This window comes from Candoia aspera, chromosome 2 (genome assembly GCF_035149785.1).
Source record: "Candoia aspera isolate rCanAsp1 chromosome 2, rCanAsp1.hap2, whole genome shotgun sequence".
Taxonomy (NCBI): domain Eukaryota; kingdom Metazoa; phylum Chordata; class Lepidosauria; order Squamata; family Boidae; genus Candoia; species Candoia aspera.
Genome location: NC_086154.1, coordinates 96,612,318 through 96,637,215, shown reverse-complemented (window position 1 = coordinate 96,637,215; position 24,898 = coordinate 96,612,318). Strand labels below are relative to the sequence as shown.

General features: G+C 38.9%; 2 protein-coding genes across 5 annotated transcripts; one reads left to right on the top strand and one right to left on the bottom strand.

Moving 5' to 3' along the window:
* Positions 1 to 2,266: 2,266 nt before the first annotated feature.
* On the bottom strand, positions 2,267 to 18,292 carry SLU7 (SLU7 homolog, splicing factor). Of its 3 annotated transcripts, none has more exons than XM_063292470.1 (16): positions 18,250 to 18,292; positions 17,722 to 17,893; positions 16,858 to 17,011; positions 16,437 to 16,517; positions 15,152 to 15,316; positions 13,957 to 14,025; positions 12,909 to 12,956; positions 12,357 to 12,488; positions 11,328 to 11,425; positions 10,370 to 10,437; positions 9,547 to 9,686; positions 8,482 to 8,643; positions 6,096 to 6,200; positions 5,912 to 5,983; positions 4,922 to 5,032; positions 2,267 to 4,110 (listed from the first exon to the last, which is right to left on the bottom strand). In XM_063292470.1, exons 2-16 carry the CDS (start codon positions 17,868 to 17,870, stop codon positions 3,931 to 3,933), a joined length of 1,734 nt encoding a protein of 577 aa, XP_063148540.1. In that variant the 5' UTR covers positions 17,871 to 17,893; positions 18,250 to 18,292; the 3' UTR covers positions 2,267 to 3,930. The 3 variants fall into 3 exon arrangements, with proteins under 3 accessions (XP_063148540.1, XP_063148539.1, XP_063148538.1); XM_063292469.1 differs by having other exon boundaries at positions 18,122 to 18,253; XM_063292468.1 differs by lacking the exon at positions 18,250 to 18,292 and adding an exon at positions 18,041 to 18,111.
* A 707-nt stretch (positions 18,293 to 18,999) lies between these two features.
* On the top strand, positions 19,000 to 24,431 carry PTTG1 (PTTG1 regulator of sister chromatid separation, securin). 2 transcript variants are annotated; one of them, XM_063292472.1, is made up of 6 exons: positions 19,000 to 19,487; positions 20,877 to 20,988; positions 21,580 to 21,749; positions 23,376 to 23,466; positions 23,761 to 23,910; positions 24,283 to 24,431. In XM_063292472.1, exons 2-6 carry the CDS (start codon positions 20,898 to 20,900, stop codon positions 24,354 to 24,356), a joined length of 576 nt encoding a protein of 191 aa, XP_063148542.1. In that variant the 5' UTR covers positions 19,000 to 19,487; positions 20,877 to 20,897; the 3' UTR covers positions 24,357 to 24,431. The 2 variants fall into 2 exon arrangements, with proteins under 2 accessions (XP_063148542.1, XP_063148541.1); XM_063292471.1 differs by having other exon boundaries at positions 19,000 to 19,499.
* Positions 24,432 to 24,898: the final 467 nt, after the last annotated feature.

Below are 24,898 nucleotides of genomic sequence, written 5' to 3'. Positions count from 1 at the left end.
GTAATTTGCCCCATCGCCTGTAAAATTTTATTATTGCTTGTGAGCTCTTCTGGGCAGTAGAAGTGGCGTAGTTTACCTGGGCTGTTGATTTCCTAGAGGCCTGAAATACTCTGCCCAGGTATTTAAAACATTTAACTTGTTCTAGTTCATGGGAGTCATCAATTGTCCACTTTTGCTTTTGTCTTTTATTAGAGAAAACTAGGACTTTAGATTTGTTATAATTGATTATTAATTGTTCCTCATTACAGGAGGATGCTAGGGTTCTTAGTACCCTCTTCGTGCCTATGGAAGACAAGGAGAGAACTGCATCATCCACATAGAGGAGAATTGGGAGATGTCTATCGGCCAATTTAGGTGCATGGATATCAACTGTCCTAAGAGTTTTAATCAGAGAGTTGGTATGTTAAAAAGCAACGGTGGTAAAATGCATCCTTGTTTCACCCCATAACAGTCTGTATAAAATCAGAAAGGGCCAGTTTTGTCACATACAGTAGCTTATGAATTAGGAGCAAGAGGATCTGCTCAGAATGTCCCAGAGTCTGACCCTTGAGATATTATAAAAAGCTGCTTTGAAATCAATAAAGGCTGCATATAGATTCAGACCAGAGTGGTTAGTATATTTGTGCGCCAGGTGTCGAAGCACCTAACAATGGTCTATAGTAGATTGTCCCAGTTGGAACCCTGCTTGTTCAGGGTCGATTTTAGTCCCTCATCTATTACCCAGGTTTGGAGTTTGGTGAATAGGTACCTGGTATATAATTTGCTAATAATGTTCAATAAACTGATTCGCATATAGTTAGCTGGGTCATTTCTATCTCCCTTTTTATATAAGGGAACAATTATGGCTTCTCCCCAGTCCTCTGGAATTTTAGCTGCATGGTTCATGTATGAAAAGAGTGAGGACAATACAGGAGCCCACCAGTTTGAATTGGATTTAATTAGCTCAGGGGGGATACGGTCACTCCCAGGGGCTTTACCATACTTAAGCTGGTTTAGCTGTCCTCTGCTTCCAAGCCTTAGCCCCTTTTTTTCCAGCACTGGCAAACTATGCAATGTCACAGCTATATTTCTTAGTGGAAGATTGTGTATGTTGCGTTGGCTCTTGCTTCCCATGAAATCTGAAAGAGTTTATGCAGTGTCCCAAAAGAGATCTTGTAAACTATTCTAATAGCAAAACAAAATGCTTAGCTTAGTCTACATTAGACTTTATGAGGCAATCCAGGTCTTAGATGTTCTGTTTAGATTAGTGCAGCTAAAAGCCTTTAAAATGAATGTTCACAGATGTGATGCAGACCAAAAGAAGCACTACTAAGACTTAGATCAGGCTAAAACAGGGCTTGTATTTTTTAAGATTACCACGGCCTCTTTTACAAATAACATAATGTGCCAGAATGTAGTGCAGTATTTATATGGTATAGAACGAAACTGCAGTGTGACTTGTATTAGGAAAATTAAGGATGGTGACATGCTTTTTCGGATATCAGCCTTCCACCGCCCTCACTAAAGAGAAGGAAAGGTAGATCTAGACTGTGGGTAGGTTCTCCTGCTGCCAGCAATTACGATAGTCTCAGTACAAAAGAAAGGAACAGTATAAAAAAAGGGTTACATGGAAACACACGGGATGAGAGTCTGAACTAGGAAAAAAAGCATATGGGGAGAAGATGAAAAACACTTCTTGGGTTGCATCAGTTGTGGCTGGTGAGAGAATTTGGATAGGTTTAAAAAACCATGGCTTTTCTAGAATCCGACTCAGTTTAAAGTGCAAAACCAAATTCAGTGAATGGCATAGTGCAAAATTATTCTTCACCACAGTTCTTTTTTCCCTGTTGGGTAAAATCTGTTACAGTATTGAAAGTCTTGGTGGTGCTGGTTTTCTTGCAACGAAAATACTTCAGATATTTGGAAGAGGTTTTCAATGTTCCAGTTCAGAACAGTTGGAAGAAAAACAGCACTCAAAATTTGTGAAATAATTTCCCTTTTGTAGATGAAATCCTCAAACAAGATAGGACCTAATATCAGCCACATCACCAGGGACCCACTGTCCAATAAATATGCCCTTTGCTAACTAGTGAATTTTAAGTTTAAAGGAAATCATGGAACTTGCAGTTTTTTTAAAATTCAAAGAACTTAATAAAATCTAAATTTTACTAAGAGTCTAACTTGCTAGTAAAATGTTGCACAACACTGAAAAGAAATAGTTAGACCTAAACATAAAAATTAGTATAGAGCAAAATGGGATTATTAACCTATTAGAACTCAGGTAATAAAAAGCTTATATAAAAATAATTATACATTTTTGGAATAATACACTTCAGAATGGGGTCTCTTTTCCATGCTATAGTTACAAATTTCAAAATATTCTCTATTATTTTCTGTACCTTCTTTCTAAATGTCAAATCGCATTCTTATTTGTATTTAAAATGTATCCCATCACTTGCCAGCAATGCCTTTCTATTATAACCAGAGGGACAACTTTGGCCAAAAGAACAGGCATGTAAAAAATAGCAACAAGCAGGACCCTCAGTAGTTTCCCATTATGCAGGGTGAAATTAATAACATAATGCATATTGACAAGTTTGATTCTATTTGAGTTTGATCAAAATGAGTTTTTTTCTTCCACCATCAAATAGTAAGGCTAGGAAGATCAGCAATTACACAGTAACTAATATAAATATCTATTCTTTTTCTCAATTGAGCATTACACAGTAACGTTGGACTGTGCTCTTTGCATTTCACTAACTTCTGGCTTGCCGTGTCAACATGGCAACACTTCCCTTCAAACTGAGGGCTTCAATTTGACTAGTCAATCCAGGCATATGTTACAATTAATGAACTAGCCTTTGGTACCACAAAACTTGAGATTTTTGTTAAAGCATCACAGCTAGAGTTTAAGCATTTCCAAATCGGTAAGAATTTCGAACTTATTCTTGAATTCCAAAAATAATTCCTAATTGTACTGAAAACCATTCAATATCACAATGCTTTTAATTTTAAAAGAATGTAGAATAGCTTCCTTCAATGTTATGCTATTCTGATGCTGTGGCACTACAACTCCTAAAATTCCAGGCCAGCATGACCAACAAGTCTGGGATGGCTGATGTAAAGGAAGAAAAGGTACAGTGGTCCTAACCAAGCCACAGACAAGTCTACAGGGAAATAGAATCTTGTACCTAGTTTAAAGAATCTAGGTCACCCCAAGTACAATGGGGCATTAGGTAATGCGTGGCATAGCTATAACTGAAAACTGAGCACACTCCAATCTGTCTCCACTGAGCATGGACAGAAGTCAGAGGAAGAAGGGAAGTTAGGATATCTCTTACATGTTCTGCGTGTTCTTACACATTCAGCTGGGGACCAGTACAGGAAAAGACTGGATAATTCCTCTCTACTGTGCTCTGCAGAAGATTAAAAAAATGTAACAGAATAACCTACCCCATTAGAAGTGAAACATCTGAACCACTTATAATAGCTGGAATGCTAAAATAAATTCTGCTGAGAGAGAAGCTTAAAATCATTTCAGAAGTATGGAATGCTATTAGATTCAGATAAAGTTTTCCTCAAAGGCAGCTTTAATCTATTCAGGGAAGTAAACTATGCATTTATGGAACAGATCCTACCAATCATACGCTGTTTGGTACATGTGGTATTTACTGACTCTTCCAATCAATTTAGTTTTTTAAAAAACTCAGAAATTCATTCAGCACTATAATTTCCAAGGATTTTGAGTATATGTGCTCAACAAATGGAACACTGGCTGACTTTTTTTTTCTACTCAGAGAGCTTCAGGCTGGCTGGGCCATGCCTGAGTATGATGCTGTAGAACAGGACATCAGCTGACAGCTTGCTTAGGGAAAGTGATCCGCATACAACATTGATCCATTTAGACGCTAATATACAAGTCCTATGAGCTTGCAAGTCCTTTGCCCCAAATTACTGCCCCAGAAAAGAGGCCATGGGGTCATCTGGTCGCTGGCGCTTCATTTGGTAAGCCTCCATTTCCTCCTCCGTTGGTTCTCGGTTTTCATACATGCTATTATATGGTCTCTTCCTTTCATCTAATTGCATGATTTCTTTCACATGAAGGAGACGGGCTTCTTCTGCATTCAGTGCCTGAAATGGAAACGCAAATTCACTGCCGGTTACTGCCGTGTTACGGTGGCACCTAGAATTACAGCATATGCTTAAAGAATCTAGTAAGCAGATGGAAAGACTCAATACAGTACAAAGAGTGAAGCTGCACTAAAAGATAGGTAGGAAAGGTAATGAGAAAGCTGGAAAAAGTTGCAATTAGTAATAGACCATATGGGTCAGGTTTGATCCAAAGGATTCCAGTGGCTGGCCAATACAAAATCTTCAATAGTTGTATAGCAGAACAGTTAAAAAAAAAAAACCTCAGAAGTGAAACATAAATCTTTCTGTCCAAGCTAATGGTGTATAAACAATTATATCACACTGCAGTTTTTTCACATTTCACAGCCTACTAATAAATTAATGCTAAATACAAAAGCTTCGGCATCAACTGTCTTTTTTACTAATGAATAGCCACTTGCTTCCCTATAGTTGTGAGGATATAGCTTGCCATTCCGTAGACTGAAAATGTAATTTCACACCTATCAGAAGGGACCCAACAGAATCTCTGATTCTGTTCTAAATCCAAGAAAACCAGAATATATTTAGTTCATTATGCCAGTGTGTTTTGATTGGAAAAGACACTGCCTCTCCCTTAAATTCAGTATGGATCTGTGAAAATCTGTTGCTGGAAAGGTAGCTGTTGGGAAGGAAGTTCCAGCATGAGAATAGAGAGAAATAAGCCTCTATTCTCATGGTTGAACTTCGTACTCCAGATAGTCTATATGCTCCAAGAGGATATTTTGAGAATTCTATGGGACAATGCAGTTGACAGTGGTTGCACTATGCATACCTTTTTCAATTTTTCCTGCTTCTTTCTGTCTTCTCCCTCACTATCAGAACTTGTACTCTTCTTATGCTTCTTCTTCTTCTTCTTCTTTTCTTTTTGTTTTTGTTGGTGCATCTATTGCAATGGGAAAGAGCATGAAATAATTGCAGACAGTCTCATGAATCTGGGTACTCTGCTACAGGCAATTTGCACTCAGGGTAGTCACACATACACGAAACACACGATGACCCAGAAATTTTCTCATAGGGGCAGATGCATGTACATGCCTGTATCACTTACCTGGCAGAGTCCTGTCCTACCTGAAAAGGTTCAACAACTGCAACAGATGCACAATTGTTGATAACAGATGCATTGTACCATGACTGCATTATACCTGCTTTGAAAGTTCTGTAGTGGTTATCGGATGTTTTCAGGACTTCATGCAAGGCAGGAGCAGGCAACCTGAAGGCCATACACACTGCCCACAGCCTCCTTTTCTGTGGCCTCTAAGCTCATGCCACTGAATAATAAAAATGGCAGAATGACTCTATTTTTTTCTTTTTGTAAATTAAGCAGCAAAATGTATGGTAGACCCCCAAGGGTCTACAAGTACATTTATTTCACTTAATCTTCCTGCCCCCTAAATCAGAAAAAAAGGAATTGCAGCTGCCACATCCTATGGCATAATTATACCACTGCTATCCCCTCTGTAGCCTTTCTGGCTACTGAAAAAAAAATGATACAGGAAGTTCAGTTACTCTGCTAATTCATTAAATACACTCTAAGTAAAGGTAAAGGTTTCCCTTAACATTAAGTCCAGTCGTGTCCAACTCTAGGGAGCAGTGCTCATCTCCGTTTCAAAGCTGAAGAGCCGGCGTTTGTCCATAGACACTTCCGTGGTCATGTGGCCAGCATGACTAAACACCAAAATAATCTCTCTTGTACTTGACCGGCAATAGGCTTGTCTAGAAAGCCATCCGTCAGGAACAAAACAAAACAAAACAGGAAACCCACCTCCATTAGAGTTTTGGGTTTGGTCATATGCTCGTCCTCGTGCACCTCACTTAGCAATTCTTCACTGGCATTCTGTGTATAGCAAGAAATAAATGAGAAAAGTCAGATTTCACAAAGAGAGCTAAGTATTAGGTTTGTTTTAAAAATGTCAAATTATAGTTCAAGTAAGTAAACTGTATCTTACGGCAATTTCCTTTCCAGCTTCTCCTGTACAATATGAATACTTGACAAATGAGTAGCAGCATTTATATCCCCATCTTCCTTCTTTCCAATAAGAACCCCAAATACACTGTAAGAAAAACCAAAGGGATTAACTGCTTATAATAATGATTTGCAATTTCATGTAGAACATTTCATAAAGTTTTTTTTTCAAAGACAGAATATGATAAATTTGAGAAACATTCTATTCCTGAAGAATATAGTATTTAAATTTCTGTAGAAGTTTGAGACAACCTTCTTCAGCAGAGAAATGAACAGAGACGATGAAAGATAAAATATAGTTGAGTTAGCTATAATACAATAATTCCTTTGTACCAGGAATCCCTGATCTATTATACTGGTTTATTTGAAAGATTTAAGCATCTGCTTAATTCTACTAATGAAATCAATGCAATCTAAAAGTATGTCTTTTGGAATAGATTACACTATTAATATTTTTCACACTTTATCCTCATTACCTTCCCAAACAGAAGGTTCAAACTGCTGAAATTAGCTAAACAAGCATTTCTATAATTACTTGATCAACTTTCTCCTTGCAAAATCTTAATTTTACCCAGTAAATATTAAACACTTTCCTCACAGAGTATTTTGAAATAAATTGTTAGCAAATAAACTGTTGGCTCAACGAAAGAAACATCAAGCCTCTCTTCAAAACAGAGACAAGCTACATCTACAATATCTTCTTGTTTAATTCTGCTAAAAGCTCCCTCATGACGAACGTGACACACTACTCTCTACAAACTTATTCATGACTAACACAAACACTTTGTGATAACTAACAGTAATTAGAGTCTTAGTGTTTAGGAAGCAAACTGACTGAACATGGCAAACTGACCTTTCACTTTTTAAATCGGATTCTGAGTAAAGTTAGTAACCAGCCCCAACTCAATCTGTTGGCTTCATCTCAATTCAACTATGAAGACTCCCTAATGGACCACAGGCCAGTTAGCTAACTTTCATTGAACAAGGATCCCAGAGTGGGGAGGCAAAGGGAAAGCACGATACAGTATACGTTTTCTTGAAGAGAGTAATTGTAAAAAAGTAATTTAAAAGTCATAGAAGCCAAAAAATGCATGGTCCTCAACTGCATTCAAATGCTGGCTTCTTGCAATTGCACACCTCAGAATAATTCTGAACAGTGAATCCTTACTAAGTGTTGATCACTTGAATAGACTTATTTCTAATACAAACACAGATGTTTTGTTTTAGGTCAGACTAGGCAATTTTTGTAATAAATGACAGCATTTCATTGAGAACAGGCTGTTGGGGAAAGTGCATGTCAGGGCAGGGCTGAAGTAAGAAGTACAGGTAGTCCTTGACCTACGACCATTCAATCAGTGACTGTTTATAGTTACAACGGCGCTGTATGAATGGTGATTATGGTCACCATTGGAGTTCTGGCCATCCAAGCATATCCTTCGAGTTCTGGCTGTCCAAGCACCCCTGTAATCACATGATCGCAATCTGGGTGCTTGGCAACCAGTTTGCACTTATGATCGGTTGCAACACTCTGTGTTCACATGATTTGCCATTTGCAACCTTCCCTACCGGCTTCCACAGAAAGTCAATGGGGAAGCCAGCAGGGAAGGATGGAAGTCGCTGGGGTAAGTCTCCCCAACCCATGCACCCTACACAGCCCCTCTGTGCTTGCACCACGCCGGCCACTCGCACACCCCTGCGCACCCTTCCTGACCCTCCCTTGCACTCTCGTGCACCCCTTTGCACCCTTGTTGACCCACACCCTCACACCCCCTTCCCAACCTGCAATGCTTGCGCAGACCCTCACACCTCCGACCCGTGCTGCACCTCTTGTGCACCCTGACTCACATCTTATACTCCCTTGCGCATCCTCCCTGACCCCCGCATCTCATGCACCCCCAGCACCCTCCCCAACCTGTGCTCCACCTCTCATGCACTCCCCGTGCTGTGCCTCTCACGCACCTGCCCTGACCCACCCTCGCACCCCCCTCACTCCCCCACCTGGCAGCAGCCATTTACCTGCCTGCCTGGGACTTGTAGCTTCCTGCGAGCTTTCCCACTGACTCTGGTTGTGGGAAGCTGGCAGGAAGTTGCCTCACCTAATGACCATGGGATTCGGTTAATGATGGCAACTGGGACTGCAGGGATTGCTGTTGCTAAGCAATGCGGTCATGCTTTACAATGGAAATTCTGGTCCCAACTGCCATCTTAAGTCGAGAACTACCTGTAGGTAGGGCAGATGCAGGATCCTCTCCAAGATGTAATTCCCTCTTTCTGGCTAGCAGAGAGGCTAGTTACACTTGTTCCATGCAGAGGGCTTCTGAAATTAGCCCAAGAGCCACAAATTGCCAAGTCCTGTTCCAGGTGCTTACCGTGTGGTTGTTGATCATTACGTCCTCCTCGTACTTAGACCGAGCAATGGCCTTCTCTTGACCTTTAATAACTGTTCCATGTCTAGAATACTCCACATAATCTTCTGTCTGAGCAAGCAGCAGTTCAGGTGGTGGGGCATCCAGATGCTCTTGGCCTCCATACTACAAGAGAAAAAGAAGTTTGAAAGATTCATTTGCAGGACTGTCTTTCTCTGAAGGTATCTGCCAGTTCCATCAGATTGGATACGGTAGAAAAGCTCCAGATCCCTTCCCTTAAATGTTGCCATCCAACAGGTCCTAGGAAGCGTGCCTCTTCCATAGCAGCCCCTGCCCTGTGGAACACCCTCCTCCTGGTATCTGGCAGGCCCTCACTGTTTCAGCCTTCTGGACAACTGTAAAGCGCTGACTCTGCTCCCAAGGGTCGGGATAGAGTGAGGTTGGAGCCTGAGGATGGCTTTAATTAATTAATTAATTGATTAAATGTATCCACTGCCCAATCTCATTCAATGACGACTGGGTGGCTTTGTTAGATGCCCTGAAGAAGGATGGTTGAGGTGCCAGGTTTTGGTCTTATTGCTTTGGTTTCTGAGCCGCGCAGAGTTGTGTTTTAAGATAAGTGCCCATATAAATCTTTTAAATCAATAAATAATTTTTGGTAGCATTTTACAGGCTGTATGATGTTTGCATTTATGCTTGTCTATGAGATTCCCATGGTGGTGAGAGTTCTGATAAGGTTCCTTACCCCACCCAACAAAAATCAAATATCAGAGTTATATAATAAATTTATTCAGATTTTGAAATTAGGTATGTTTGTCAGTGTAAACATTTTAACTTTCTCTAGTGATATGTGAGATTATTTCCATTTTTAACTGTTTTATTTTATTCTTTAGGAATATTGATCTGGCAAAGTCTCAGATAATTTGACATCTAATTACTTCATAATCTTTTAATTAATTAAGAAATGGGAAGTGATGCTATAGTGTTGCAAACATTTTATTTTTTTAAGCTAAAATGGTAAAAAATGTTAAAAGAATATTTTCAAGGAGACTGAATGCGTTAATTTACCTTCTCTAAGATGCTTTCTTTCTGCTGCTGTTTAAAGTCTTCTTTTTTCACTTTGAAAGATTTGTACAAGAGTTCAAGTTTTGTAGGATCTGCCTGAAGATGAACTTCAGAGCCTTTTTCATAGGCCTCCCAGGCAAATACTTCGGAAATAAAAAAAAAGGAAAAATATTTTCAGTTCTTCTGAAATTCATGAATGTTGAACTATTAACGAGCTTTTTCTAAACAGGTACTTAAAGAGAAAATATTGTGGAAATTCTCTGTGAAGGAAAGCCTAGAAAAGAAGATTATTTTCTCCCATCCTCTGGGATGCTTCAGGAGGCAAAGGGAGGAGAGAGATCAGCGTGGAGGATAAGCATTCATCCATGCCAGGCCCATTTCTAGACTAAGGATCTGAGGGCGGTAAAGGGGACTGGAGGACACTTCACTTGGTACAGCCCCTTCCCTTGAAGTCCCAGGCTAATCCACTTCCAGCTCCAACACGCTAAGAACTCATAAAAGTGCACATTTTCTTTCTGCAGTCAGTGGCCCTTTGCAGTGTAAGGAAGCATGTGTATACATCCCTAGAAGAGCCCAGAAAGATGTTATGCAGAGCGCCTTTCAAAAGGCAATGTTTTCTTATATGTTTTGGGAGATGCCCTGTTAGAGGCCTTTGCCTCTAATATTCCCCCCTCTCTTGTGTGGGAGATATAGCACCAAATAGGACGTTCTTCACAGCAAACTGGGCATTTTCTTCTCTGAAAGAATAATAATCTTATCTGAAACAAATTTAAGTTAAAAACAAGTGGGTAGCACTAAAAGATAACACCTTAGATTTAATACTTACGCTGAGTTTGAGCCATAGAAATGGTAGCCCCCGTGTAACGAACAAAGTTATCTCCTGCGTAACTGACTCTGTAAGCAAAAATAGTTTATTCTGTAAGTATCTAGCCTGCAATTATATTTTGCACAAACAGAAGCAAAGCAAGCGCAAGGCCACTTTGATTAAATGGTAGAAATTTAGTAAGACCTATTCCACCTTAGGCATGAAAGCCAGCTGGGTGATCTTGGGCCAGGCACTCTTTTTTGCACCTCACAGGGTTCTTGTTGTGGGGAAAACAGGAGGAGGAAGGAGTATTAGGTATGTTCGCTGCCTTGAGTCATTTATAAAAATAATAAAGGTGGGGTAGAAAATATAAATAAATAAACAAACAAACAAACAAACAAACAGTGATTCTGGAATACATTGTTGCTTCTCTTATGATATTTTGACCACAGGAGCCAATCCTTTTGGTCTTAAAATGTTTTGAGCATTTTCTTTGTTAGTAATTTAGATCGTGTCTGCAGACAGAATGATTCATAATTCATCTGTCATTAAAATCTACTATGAGAAAAAAATCTCCAAATAAAATCTGGGTAAGAAAAAAGACACTGCCCTCCTCCTGCAGCAAAATCTCCATTTAAATTACATGTAAGAATTAAAGAAATTTTCTTATACACCGTGGTTATTCACTGAGCGTTTAAAGCTTTCTGAAGATAATTACTGAGACGCTTGTTTTACAGCAGATTAATATAGACAACCAATATTCATCTGTGTTCACCATCAACTCTCAGAACTTTTCCAAGTTCTATGAGCATCCCAGACAACCTGCTTTGAGTGATGAGCACTATGAGATACTCCTTTTTTTTTTTTTTTAATTTCTTCAAACTAAATATCATCCAGGAAAGACCTTCCCATTTACTAGTACACTGTAGGGCAATATACAAGATCACATATTTGCTGAAGCAATTTGAAGCTAACTTACTCATCTGGATTCTTTCCTGCATTGGCATATGGATTCTCTCTCATTGCTCTGGTTTTGGGATCATAGTAGGCAGAATTGGGGTCTAGATTCCGTAAGTACTAAAAGCAATAACAACATAAAAATATCAACTTGAAACTCTAGTACTGCTAATAACACTATCACTTTAATGAAGCTACTCTGAGATCATACATCATTTGAGGAACCCTTCAATAAATACAGCTATATATCCTCAAAATCAGATAATCAATACTGCCAATTCTGCCCACCCAAAGTTAGGATGCACTAGAGCTATCACCCAACAATATGCCATCACCAGTCTGCTTCCATCCCTTTAAGGAAGAAATGTCATACTGCAGAAAGGGAGGATAACTGTAACTCTTGGACTATTATGCTGCATTTACATAGTACTGGAGTATTTACATTGCACTGGACTACAGGTAGTCCTTGACTTACGACCACCATTGGGACTGGAGTTTCCATTGTACACTGTTGTAGTCGTAAGTCAAGTCACCACATGACTGGACCCAATTTTATGACCATTTTTATGGCAGCTGTTAAGTGAATCACAGGCCATTAAGCGAATCACTGCAGTTTTAAGCAAATCCAGCTTCCCCAATGGGCGTTTCTTGCTGGAAAATGGCAAAAAAGTCATGAAACATGATCACGTGACGCTGCAACTGGTCGTAAATGCGAGCCGGTTGCCAAGCGCCTGAAATGCAATCATGTGACCATGGGGTAGTGGTGGTGCAATGCTTTGTGATGCTCAGAAGTGCTTTACAGCCTGTAAAGCACCCATTCCGAGGCTGTCATAACTTTGGACTGTCATTAAACGAATGCTTGTAAGTCGAGAGCAACCTGTACTATACTGCATTCACCCAGTATCCCAAGCCACAGAATTGCATACTTAGTTATTACTAAAGATGGTACTACCAATATGATAGAAAGATAAACAGAAGAAAGTTATGCCTTTTAGAACAATAAGGAGAATATTAGCTTCAAAGTGACAGTTCTGGATGTGGTCCAGCTTACTTTAGCAATATCCTCTCGAATACGCAAGTTTCGGACTGTAATGCGTCTTTTGGAGTCAAAATTCTGTCCAGGCATATCAATGTCATCTGCATATTTGTCTTCATCTTCATCTTCACTGTTATGATCTCTTTCCTAAAAACACAGTGAGTGGCATTAAGCAACAGGTGTGACTTCATTTGTATCAGTAACATAACACATGTGGAATTTTAGGCTAATCATTTAAGAAAAATAGTAATATCCATACAATATTATTAGTGAAGGATTGGATTAGTTGGCTGAATACTTTGTAAATAAAAAATACAATTAGATAAAGCTTGAGGTTGTATTTAAGTTCTTCTTTGGGCCCAAAGTTTCATTATATCAGTTGCATGGAAAACTTCAGCTGCAACAACAAATTAATCCATATATCTTCATGTAAGAAGGCAAAATGATAAAGGCCACTTAAAAATCAAGGAATTCTGATCACACAGAATATCAAGTCCTTTATGTGAAAGATGAATTTATTCTGTCCTGCATTTTGTTGTTGTTACTATTTTTTTAAAAAAAACTCACCATTTGTGAATTTGGTTCCTCTTCTCCCCATCGATGTCGTGGGGAGTTCTGCAGCAAACAAAAAAGATCTCTTAAAACCAGCATAGTCACAGAACTACACAGTTATCAGAAGGAACTATGAATTGCTTGAGAAAAGGCAAAGCTGCATTTTGAAATAAAAAGGCCCCCACTGAACCTCTCAAGCTTGACCAGGGTAGATTATTAGCTTTAAGCCATTTTATTTATCTAAGACATCCCTCTTTCCTCAAAATAGCCTATGACTGACCTTTCTTTCATGCTTTCTCAAGTCACAAAATAAATAACTGAATTTTTTTTAAAAAAATCACTCATGTTTTACAATCAAGAACTGAGACATTAATACTTCTAAAATAAACTGTAAAGGTAACTTTAATGTAACTGTTTAAATTAAATTGGCATCTAATTTCGATTTCAAAAGTAGTTGTTTAAAGGAGATAAGGGATTGAAGTGGATCATAGCACTTATGATGGCATCCTTGTGTTGGTTATGCAGAGACCCAGTATGCAATAGGACTGCATCGTTACCATAAAGAACACATGGTCACATATAGGGAGAAAATAGTTTGTTTTGTATGCAGATTTTAATCTCAGACACTTCCAGCTAAAAAGATCAGGTAGCTGGTGATATGAAAATCTTTTGTCCAGACTTGGGGAACTGCTGCAATCCAGAATTAACATTTAGCTAGCTGAACAAATAATTAGGTTCCCAGGCACAGGAAAGTAAGTTCCAAATAACAAAAATATCTTTCCATCCGCTGCTTCCTCCCATGCAGAAGACTTATATAAAGTTTACACTGCCATCTAGTGAAGCAATTAAGAATTTACTGCAAGGTGAAAGACAAGCCCATGCATTCCTTCAACTTAGTGAACAGGAGAAAGCTTTACCTTACACAGATTTTAGCCATATTTTAGCCAGTGCTTCTTTGTGTCATCAACATCCCATGCTAGCTAGGAAAATTTATTTTAAAAACAGGAGGGCACTGCCTTATCCTTCTGATTAAGTTTTAGAGAGTTTTTCCCCCATGACTTACCACTTGCTCTGTCAGTTTTCCTGAAGCCAGTTCCTCTTGCAACTTCTGGGCTTTCAGTGTGCGCTTAGCCTATACATTAAAAGAAAAGCAGAGATTTCTAACTACTCCATACTTATCATGAAAGAATCAATGTTTTTCTAGTTTTGATGAGCAAGGCATTATAATTTAGGGTCAATAATACAGTTATTATTTGCAATTTACAGACAGAAAATTGACTTATATACTTGATTCAGGCTGGGGATGCTATGGGTCCTGTCAGCCAAGGAATGTCGGTTGGCAGGGACTAGAAGGCGTGCTTTCTCTGCCATAGCGCCTGCCCTCTGGAATATTCTCCCTTCAGAGATCAGCATGTCCCTGACCCTCTTGGCCTTCCGTAAGGCCGTGAAGAACTAGTTACGGGCCTGGGCCCCCAAGTATGTTAAGGGCCCCATTTCTTGGCTATATTAACATCCATACATTGTTTACTTGGTGACCATATATTTTTATTTTGTACTGTTTAATTGTTTTAACTGTTTTATGGTTTTATGATTGTAAGCCGCCTAGTCACTTGTTGAAATGGTTGGCTATAGAAATTAATTAAACAAACAAACTTGGTTTTTTCCCCCCAGCTTCACTTGTTCATTAAACTTTGTCCGAAATATGTTCCTCCATTTCTTCAGTGACTTGCCCAAGACTTAAGAATGTTTAGCTTCTTTGGTGTCTGAATACAGAAGCAGCCAATGAGAAAATATCAATGGAATCAGAAGTAAAGGCAGACAGAGATTTAGCATGGTTCTCTTAAAACCATGAAAGGCATGTAGGAGGATGTGTATTCCTCCTGGCTCCTCTTTTAGTATTGCAGATACTCTGTGGTTGTTAACTAATCAAGTTTGGAGAGGAGGGGAATTTTAATTATTTGGGAGGGGTGCTGCTTGGTGGAAGAGTACTAAAGTTTACATGCAAACATTAATTGGCATAATCTTCAGGTTCTCCAGGCATGGAGGAGGAAAAAAATCCTATCTGAAAACTTGGAAAGCTAAAGTAAATGAATCAATAACAGCTTTTGTCATTCTCTCCTGTAAAATTTCTACATGTTTATATTAGCACAAAAGCTAATTCAACTCTGGATAATGTTATTTATTTTTATACCAACATGATGCAATTACACAAAGATATTGTTAATATTATCTATAAAGAGGAAAAAAAATCTACTTACTAGATCAACCTTGGCATATTCTTCTACAATCTTCATGTGTTCTTCTGGGTTATAGCCATTCCAACGGTCTCTTTTCCCATCATAGTCAAACATCAACTGAGGCTGCATGTGCTCATCTGCTGCAATGTTAGTTCCTGTAAATTTTGCTCCAACTTTTCTAGGTCTCTGCAGGGGACAAAATGTAATACAATCTTTGCCTCTTAGAAAGAGAACTGCCTACATTATTCCTGTTTCTTAGCAGACATCAGGGAAACCCCCCCCCCCATCACACAGCACTGATATTTTTTTCTGCCTTTTCCTTCCTGCACACTCTTTCCTAGTGGCATTAAGTTTTTTCCAGGTGCAATGCAGCTACTACATTTGTGACCGAACTACTGTTCCACTATTAACACTGAAACCAGGGACCATATGGGACAAATGAATATAGTTCCAGCTGATGTTCGCCGTCTTCTTCCTCCCACTGCTGATGAGACACGCCTGGCCTGGCCCTATGTGAGGCAGCTGCTGGCCACACCAGGCCTTCTACACAAGGCCACATGCACCCTTCTCCAAATTGTGTGCTGCCTTCTCATGATGCTTCAGAAGGCCTCAGAAGCATCGCGAGAATTATTAATATAGTAGTATTATAGTATAGTGTGTATAAAAAATCAGGTTTTAGATTACAATCCTATCCACAATTATCTATGAATATGTCCCATCCCATCAAAATCAGTGGGGCTTATTTTTCAGTACTTATGTATAGGATTGTGCTATTTACGTAAAAATATTAGTTGAATCTTTGAAACAGTCAAAATGGCAGTGAGTTCTTTAGCAATCAATAACTCTGGCACTGCCAAAAATAAAATGGCTTAGCTATAAAATCATGATACATTAAAATTTATGGTCTCTTTTAGGTGTTTGTTTGCAAGTCTTTAGGACAAATGTTATAATTGGAATATTTGTACAGTACTGAGAGCTAGACAAACTGCGGTAACACTCCCTCAACATTCATATATACAATTAAATGTACTCCAATTAAATGTATATACAACAAATGTACTCCAATTAAATGTATATACAACAAATGTATATACAATTAAATGTATGAAAGGTATACTTTCATTTTGAAAAAAATGAAACAGCAAAACAAGAAGGAACTTACTATGGTACACTTCTGTTTCTATGTTCCATGCAACTGTTCCTTCCAATTTCAGTTCTATTAGATACTAATTTTTTGAATCCATATAGACTATAGAACTTTTGACAGACAGGGTCATATTGCTTTTATGGAATAACTAATATTTACCTCTAGGCAATCTTTCTTCTTATGGGTCAATGCACCACAGTTCTCACAAGCTCCTTGACGGTATTTAGTTGCAATAGCATTCTAAAGACAAAAACAAATGAGATTTTTGCAGCAAAAGAAGATATTTACTTTATCCTCTCCTGCAAGCTAGAATATGGTAGGCCCACTCTAACTTCACAAAGAAATTGCCTAACTATAAGTTAAATTGTTCTGAAATGCTAATTGCAGGGAATTTTAACCAGAACTAGGTTTGTCAACTCCAACAAACTATACCCCTTCACATTTGATACTGAGAAAATGCAATGCAGTGTCACTAAATATGATCTTTTGAATGCTGGTCATAATAAAAAAGCCCAGCAAACTGGCTAGCACTTATTCATAGTTTCGAACAACAGTGTCACTTTTACATATAGCTACCTACCTCTTTAACTCCTCGCTTATACCATTCTCCTAGTAATGTAAATTCTTGCTGTTTCTCTGGCTGAGGTCTCTGATGTTTCAGTGTAGGCCTTTTTGAAGGATCTATATACCATGGCACTGAGGAAATATACTGGGGAATATGAGGGTTGATGTCTCTGTAAAAAGCATAGTCATGTTAGAATTAGATGGGAGTTAAGGCTCCAGTCCTATCATTAAGTAAGAATCACTGAACATGGCACTTACTTTCCAATAAGTGTACTAGGGATATATAACTGCTTTAGAAATCTAAAATCATTTAGTGGTCAGAGAGAGAGGATTCACTAAATGTTCTTGGAAAAGACTTAAATGGAATCTCAATAATGTAATACAGCCAAATAATTTAATATAGTCAAATACACAAATTTTATTCGACCGAACAGTAGAAATTGAATTCACAGTGCAGTTTTTTGTAAGCATGTCTATTTTAAAGATGAAATTGGATCAGATGATATAACTAAACTGCTTTTATTTGAGAACCACTTCCATCATACCATGCTTTAAGATCTCAATTGGAATCTTTTTCCTTTGTCTGCATGATATGGGGGCTGAAGGAAGGTCTTCACAGTCAGATGCCTATGTGGCTCAACAATACACCTCATAATAATGCCTACCCTACAGTACTCTAGAAAAAGTTAAAAAATACAGCACAGATAAAAGATAAAAAGAAATCAGTTCACTTTGTTCACTTCATTTAGATCAATGTCTAATAATATAAAAAGAGTTGTAACAGATCCTTTCAGATGCAGCCCCACACTTAGTTTTGTTATAAAAGATTACACTAAAAAAGTTGAAAGAAAGTTGTACCAGGACTGCAAACAATACTTACTTTCCTTCTTCATCCACTTCAGCTGGTGCATTTCCCAGTTTTCTTTGTTCTTCCAATTCCTTCTTCTTTCTCCAATCCTCTCTTGTCATCTTCTTAGGTTCTTCCAAACCATTTGATCCTCCAGGAGGGTTAGCAGCTATAGTTTCCATGCTCCCAGATTCTGTTGTTTTGTCTATTAACACATACAAGTATAGCCAGTTTGGTCTAGTGGTTAAGACAACCGGCTAGAAACCAGGAGTCTGTGAGCTCTAGTCCCGTTTTAGGCATGAAAGCTAGCTGGGTGACCTTAGGCCAGTCACTCTCTCTCAGCCCAACTCACCTCACAGGGTTGTTGTTGTGGGGAAAATAGGAGAGAGCGAGCTCTGAACTTCCCGGGCGCAGAGACCCAGAATTTAATTACCTGCGGAATAATTTAACCCGGATTAAGCCCCTCGTGTAAATACACATCAGTTACAGAAAGCCTGAAGAACTGCTTGGGAAAGCAAACGAGCTCCGAGAAGCCTCTCTGACCCAAACATGAGCACTTACCCAAGCCACAACCAGCCTTCCTGCGCCACCGGGCCTGTGACGCGCACTAGGCCTCCCTTCCGCTTCCCACAATGCAGAGCGGCCACCTTCTCGCCACTTCTTAAAGGGGCCGCACTCTGTTTTCAAAAGCTCAACTTTCTCCAACGACGTTCCGTTCCTGGGCTTTGGACTTCAGTAACTCTCTGGTGCGGACTTGAGGTTGAAGCTCTTCAGAGTCGGTCTTTCAAATGTCGGTGGAGTTTATTCCCAAATAAATGAATACATTAATAGAACCATGAGGAACTGAAGCCCAAGACTTGGTGGAAATGCACTTTCTTTAATACAAGCCGCTACCAGAATCTTACCTTGCTGCAATGGAATTTATTATGGCATATGTTTCCATGGATCTTTGTTTTGTTTAAAGCATCTGATAAAGTGAAATGTAATTTACAAAAGTTTTTATCTCATCATGGAGAAAATCTATCTAGGGGGTCGCTAAGAGTCGACAACGACTTGATGGCACGTAATCATTATCATTACAAAAGACTATAGGGACAGCATACCGTTTTCTTGGCAACAATATAGAATTGGTTTGTATTGCCTTCTTCCGGGACTTTCTCGACCAGTGTAGCCGATAGCTGTGGTATCCCTGGAGTGCCGGTCTCCCATCTAAGTCTTAGCCACGGCGGACCCTGCTTGACTTCCCAGCCCAGAGAAAGTCAGCCAGACACTGCTAGCCGCACTTAACTGTTCATAATTCCCATTGACTTTGTTCTGATTTAGACATCCATAGCATCGCAGCGTTAGTCCGTAAAATGCCACACGATTCCATGCTGATTATGCTGCGACAGACTAACACAACCACCCCTCTGAAGTATTTTTTTAAAATTAAAACGCTTGCAACTATCCTAAAACTTAAAGTCTCTTCTCTATTCCACCAGAATAGGTTGCTTGAAGATTAGGAGATCAAGTCCGCATCGCTTTAGTGTTTCACAGGTCGACTTCACGCGTCCATGACATAAACGTCCCGCCTTTTTTCCATCTCTAACTCGAATTGCACGCCCCTCTTCGCTTGTTTGCAAATAAGATTCGAGGCAAAGAAGTGCAACCTCCGCCTTTTCGTCCTCCAGCATTGGTTTAGAAAGGGAGCCAATCAGTAGTTTTAGCATCTCAACACGAGGAGCAACAGCCAATCAGGAATGAGGTTAATGATTTAAAAGAATCCGGTGGAGAAAGCTGCGTTGTAGGTTTCAGACGAAGTGGGTGTGGAGGTAATGAATCAATAAGAATTGATGGTTTTAGAACTTTTTATCGTGATACCTACTTTAGTTTTCGTTTCTATTTGTTTCTACCGTATAACGTTTTAAGGGCTGGCTCTGATGTGTTCTGAATTGCAATATCGTAACTGCAAGCAGTAATGTAGGCGAGTTGGTCAGTATTTCAGTTCTAGTCTTCTGTCCTTTATAATTGTTGTTAGTTGAAAACTGTTTTTTTAAAGTCCTGTAATTATTTCTATGGACTTGCATTGTTTAGGTTTATAACCATAATGCTATTTTTTTGCTTGATAGCCTTCTAGAACTAATTCTTGAAGAAGCTGTATTAATGAAGCTAGACATACCAACACTAGGAGTATTAAAATAAAATAATTGGAAAAAAAAATTGAAGGCTCCAATTCTGCTTACAGGTAGTAGAGAGCAAGATATGCTGAACTCTGTAGTGCTTGCACAGGATACACATCCCAAATCCATATGGGATAATATCTTTATTAGAACTTCATGAGGCATGATATTCTGAAATGGGGAAGAAGTAATTTTTTTTTAAAACTAAATGTTTAAACTACAAGGTGTTTAATTCAAAGTAAGATATGAGGTATTAGACCCTTGAATACTAACTAGGTGTTGGTTTCAAGAGATGACTAGCATTTGGAGATCAAATTAATGGCTATACTGTACTATAGTTAGTCTGACCTATACATTTTGATACTGCCAATGAACGTGAATTTGAGTAAACTCCAGGAGACAGTGGAGGACAGGAAGGCCTGGTGTTCTATGGTCCATGGGGTCACGAAGGGTCAGACACGACTGAACAACAAATACATTTTGAATCTAATTTGCTCAACTATCAGGTGTAATCCCTAATTTGGCACAAATAGGTCTCCTTTTAATGAGCTGGACATTCAGTTACTTCATCAACATGTCTATGCAACCAGTATGAAAGTGACTTGTAACTGCCCACTGCTTTTGGGTTCCCAACCTAGCCTACAGTACTGATGTGAGTTGGGTGGCCTTGTAAATTTGTTTCATAAATTAAATAAATTGATAGCAGACTAATGTGTTTTCCAAATTGAGGAAGAAGCAATTATCAAGTCATGTTTTCAAATTAAGTTAAAAATGTTTGTTTCCTGTAAAAAGTATGGGTTACTTTTGTATAGAATTCATAGTCTTCCAAAGTGTGAATCAACTTAAGACAGTTTGAACCAGGGTGTAAAAAGGATAGTTGTCTTGGCTCTGAAAGATTCTGGCTGAGCTAGAAGCAGCTATCCTCTCTGTGATATTCTAGGAGAAAAGTACATTTGCAGTCCTGTATTGATGTGAGAGGTTTAGACAATAAACTTAGATGTACTATAATATTGTGGGTATCTGTTTTAGGGGTCATTTGATGCCATAGGAATGGCAACACACATCTTCATAGACAAAGAGAATGGAGAGACTGGCACCACCGCTGCTACTAAGGACCGGCTAAAACTGCTATTGGCACCTTGTGAGTTTGCATTAATATAATACAGTGCAGCTGGTCTAAATGAGCAGAAATCCCTTTCTCTAAAAAGGTTCACTCAAAATATTAATGGATTTGGATGCTAATCAGAATGCTTTGTTATTTTACGAGGATGGAAGATGAAGAGCTATCTAAATGTTACATCAATGTGGCTGTTGTGTAATGGACAGCAATGAGAAAAAAGCCAGTCTTGAGATTCTAGGCATGACTTGGTGATGTAACTCTTGTGAAGACAACACAACAAAACAGGGTGGGAAGGAAGAGAAATTAAAAGTGGCCACCTATTTGCTCTGTAGAAAGGAACACACTGTGGATTCTGCCTTGTATGGAAAGAGCTGAGTTAAGCTGCAGGGTATCTTAATTTCAATAAAAGTTGCTTTTCTAGTAAACTGTTACCTAATGGACATAGAGGCCAGTGTGGTTGTACTAATTCCTCCATAGCCTTGCTCTGGATTGTGACGTATGTTTTTAATGCATTTGGGGATGTTAAACCTATATTAGGGAAAACCTATTTTGATAAATGTTGGCATATAGGATCTAAATTGCATTGTGTAACAGGACTTTTCCCCTCTACAGCGAAAAGTTTTGTTGAAAGGTCTCATCCTAAAACCCCTCTTGTTGGAAGGACAGCTAATGTGAATCTAACAGAATCTCAATCAGTCAGGAAGGCTCTGGGAAGTCTGAACAGGCCCCTAGCAACAACAAAGAGTCAGTTCCCTAAAGGAAAAAAGTTCTTGTTGAAAAAGGTTAGTAAAGCTAATGTTCTGTTGGAGGCCAGTGGGATGCTCAGACAGAAGAAACTAACAGTGCTCATGTCAAACATAGCTTAGAGAGTAATTGTAAACCAAAGAACGAATAGTAAGCCTGAATCACAATTTATACAAGTTGAACATAAAGCTCTAGAGGTATCTTCCAATCTGCCACGTGTACAGCATTCAAACAGCTGCATGAAAAAGGAAGGAAGAACATCTTAGAAGCTGATGGATAGCCAGAAAAACAATCCAGCTACACTTCTGTGCCAACCCATTGGAGGGGGAATGTAGTTGATACCTACCAAGATTCATTTCTGGAGATTTTTTTGGGTGGAAGGGAAGATAAAACAAATATACCAGGACTAAAAGGTGATAGTTAAGAGCAAACAGGGGAAGGTTGCAGGGCTTTAATAAGCTGGATTTTGTGAAGGGAAGGAACAAACTAGTTTTAGAGGAATGAGCTGGACAGAGAAGTTGCTTTCCCTACAGTTCAAGAAAGTGGATCAAGTCTAGAGTACGGAGGATGAAAACAGGGATCCCTGTGTAGATAGGTTCCAAATCAGATATAATTTAGAGACCCAACAAATCAGGGTGGTATTATGGGATTTCCAAGGGAATATTCCAAGAAATAAAGATTTCTGCAACGTTCAGATTATTTCACCTGTGTCAGTGCTTGCTGGTGCGTTCTTCTAACTGAAAGAACTAATTTTTCTCTAAGGTTTTGTGTTGATTAATGCAAAGTCTCCAAGTCAAGCTCAATGCCTGTTGACTATTCAGGAACATCCATATAGTTTTATTCTTAACAAAATAGAAGTTTGCTATTTTGTTGTTGTTTTGATAGCCTAGTCTTTCTTGGTAGTTTCTTATCCATGTCCTAACCAGCTCTGCCCCTGCTTAACTAAGGTTATCCAGGTGTGGGTTTTACATCTGTGAACGTTTTAGCTTCAGGAACTGAGGACCAGAATGCTTTCTTTTACATGTTGAGATGGGCAGCCATATAAATTAGATAAATAAATATTATCATCATTTGGGGATTCACTATTCCTGTCAAGCATGTCTTGCGTTGGATCTCTTAAAACATCACTAAATTTTTTTAGTTACTCCTTCCCTTGGCTTGGTTTATCAGTACAAGTAAACAAATGGTTGTCAGATTTCATACTTAATGAAGAATTACCTTCTCACTGTAACTAGCGAATATAAGTTACTGCTGACAATATTCAATGTAACTGCCATTTTTTCACATTGATAACAGTGATATAAGGCTGGAAAGAGGATGGGTAGTTCACACCTGTAGAGGCAATGCAAAGGAACTCTCAGTGAGAACAAGTAGTTCTGTATACTCTTCTTTACTGAAGGCTTTGGTTACAGGAAGTGAAGCAACTCCATGAAAAAGCACTTAAGTCCCCAGTTTAATCTCTGGCATCTTTAGGTAGAGGAGTAAAACTTCTGCCCGAAAGATTGGAGCTGCTGCTAGTGGGTCTTGACAGTCATGGGGCCAGGTGGGTCAATAGTCCTGGAATAAAACAGCCTCCTGTCTACTCCAGATACTCATGTGCTACAATCTCTAGCCCTTGTCTTGAGAGGGTGTTGTAACTACTATTTTTGTTTATTCTCACTTAGGCAAATGGAAATGCAAGCAGAGCTGAAGACAACAGCATGGTTCCTGAAGACTGCCCAGAGAAGGAAAATCTTTTTTCTTATAATCCTCTAGGTAATGCCCAAAAAAGGAAAGAGCTTCAGTTTTCTTGGCAAGAGAGGATTGATTATTGAATAATCAGGTTTCACAGATATACAGTACCTCCGGACAATAAAGATGCCGGCATGTCATCCTGTCTATAGCAAAGTAGGGTTCCATTCTAGATTCAGTTTAATAAAGATACTGAAAAGTTGGGAGAAGTTAAATTGACTAAATTTAAGCATAGCTTTACTCAAGCTTATCCCTGACCCATGCATAAGATTGAGTGGGAAGCTGCATTTCATTTTTTCTGCTGTTTTCCATGAACAGATTTTGAGAGTTTTGAGGTTCCTGAAGAGCACCGGCTGAGCCATATGTCATTGACTGGAGTCCCTCTTATGACATTTGAAAGTGCACCTGACAGATTTGCAAGCACCATCCCTCTGCCTGTAAAGCAACCTTCAATTTCATGGGACTATGGTAAATACATATTTAGAATGTATTCAGAAAAGCCAGCAGCTATGATGTTCTTCCTTTAACTGCCTTGTTCAACTTCAAGATATACTGGGACCATAACTTCTAGTATTACTAGCTAGTTGTTAGTCATGTGGGCTAGTAGTTCTGCAAACTGCAGTCCTAAGATAGTTAGAAGGGACCAGGTTAGGAAGAGCTGGTCTAGAGGTAGTAGGAACTGAGTAAAAATTGAAGGAAGGCAACAACTGTTTAGGAATTACCCAATAACAGCTACTTGAAGAATGACTAAACACATGTTTTGGAAAAAAAACTAGGGCTGAGACAATCAGAATTAGAATATAACTGACTTGAGATATTAAAACCTTTTATTCTTTTCAGACTGTCTGCAATCAACTAAGGACTTCCTGGCCACCCTGGATGAAATAATAATTGATCTTCCCCCTCCCTTATAACAAGTGAACAAGCTATATTTTAAAGCTGTATTCTGAACACGTTTCAATTTCATAATAAAGAACTTGTAGTTATAACTCTTGTCTTGTTTGAACCTACTGGTAGATTTGGGGAAAATAATTTCATATAATAAAATTATTTCTTTACTGTTTTTACCCCAAAGGAAGACAACTCTGATTTTAAGATGATCCCCACAAAGAAGATAAAAAGTTACAAACACCACAGAGAAATAATCATCTCCAGTTTATCAGCCAGGATTACCAAAATAGCTGAAACAATCCTGGAGATGCTGTCTTTCTGCCCCTCTCAAGTAATTTCTGCACATGAAGCCACATGTGGTTCTAGGAATCATTTCCAGTTGCAGCTTATTCTGAGCTGTAGCTTTCCTGATATTTCTACAGTTCTGGGCTGCCTTTGTACTTTTCCATTGTGATCTCCCATTTTCCTCCTCTTCTACGTGTCCTTTTTTTTTTCTTTAGACATTCAGTAAGCATTGGTGTAGTCACATTGGCTGCTTTTGTCCATTTTTTCCCTTTCACTGGAA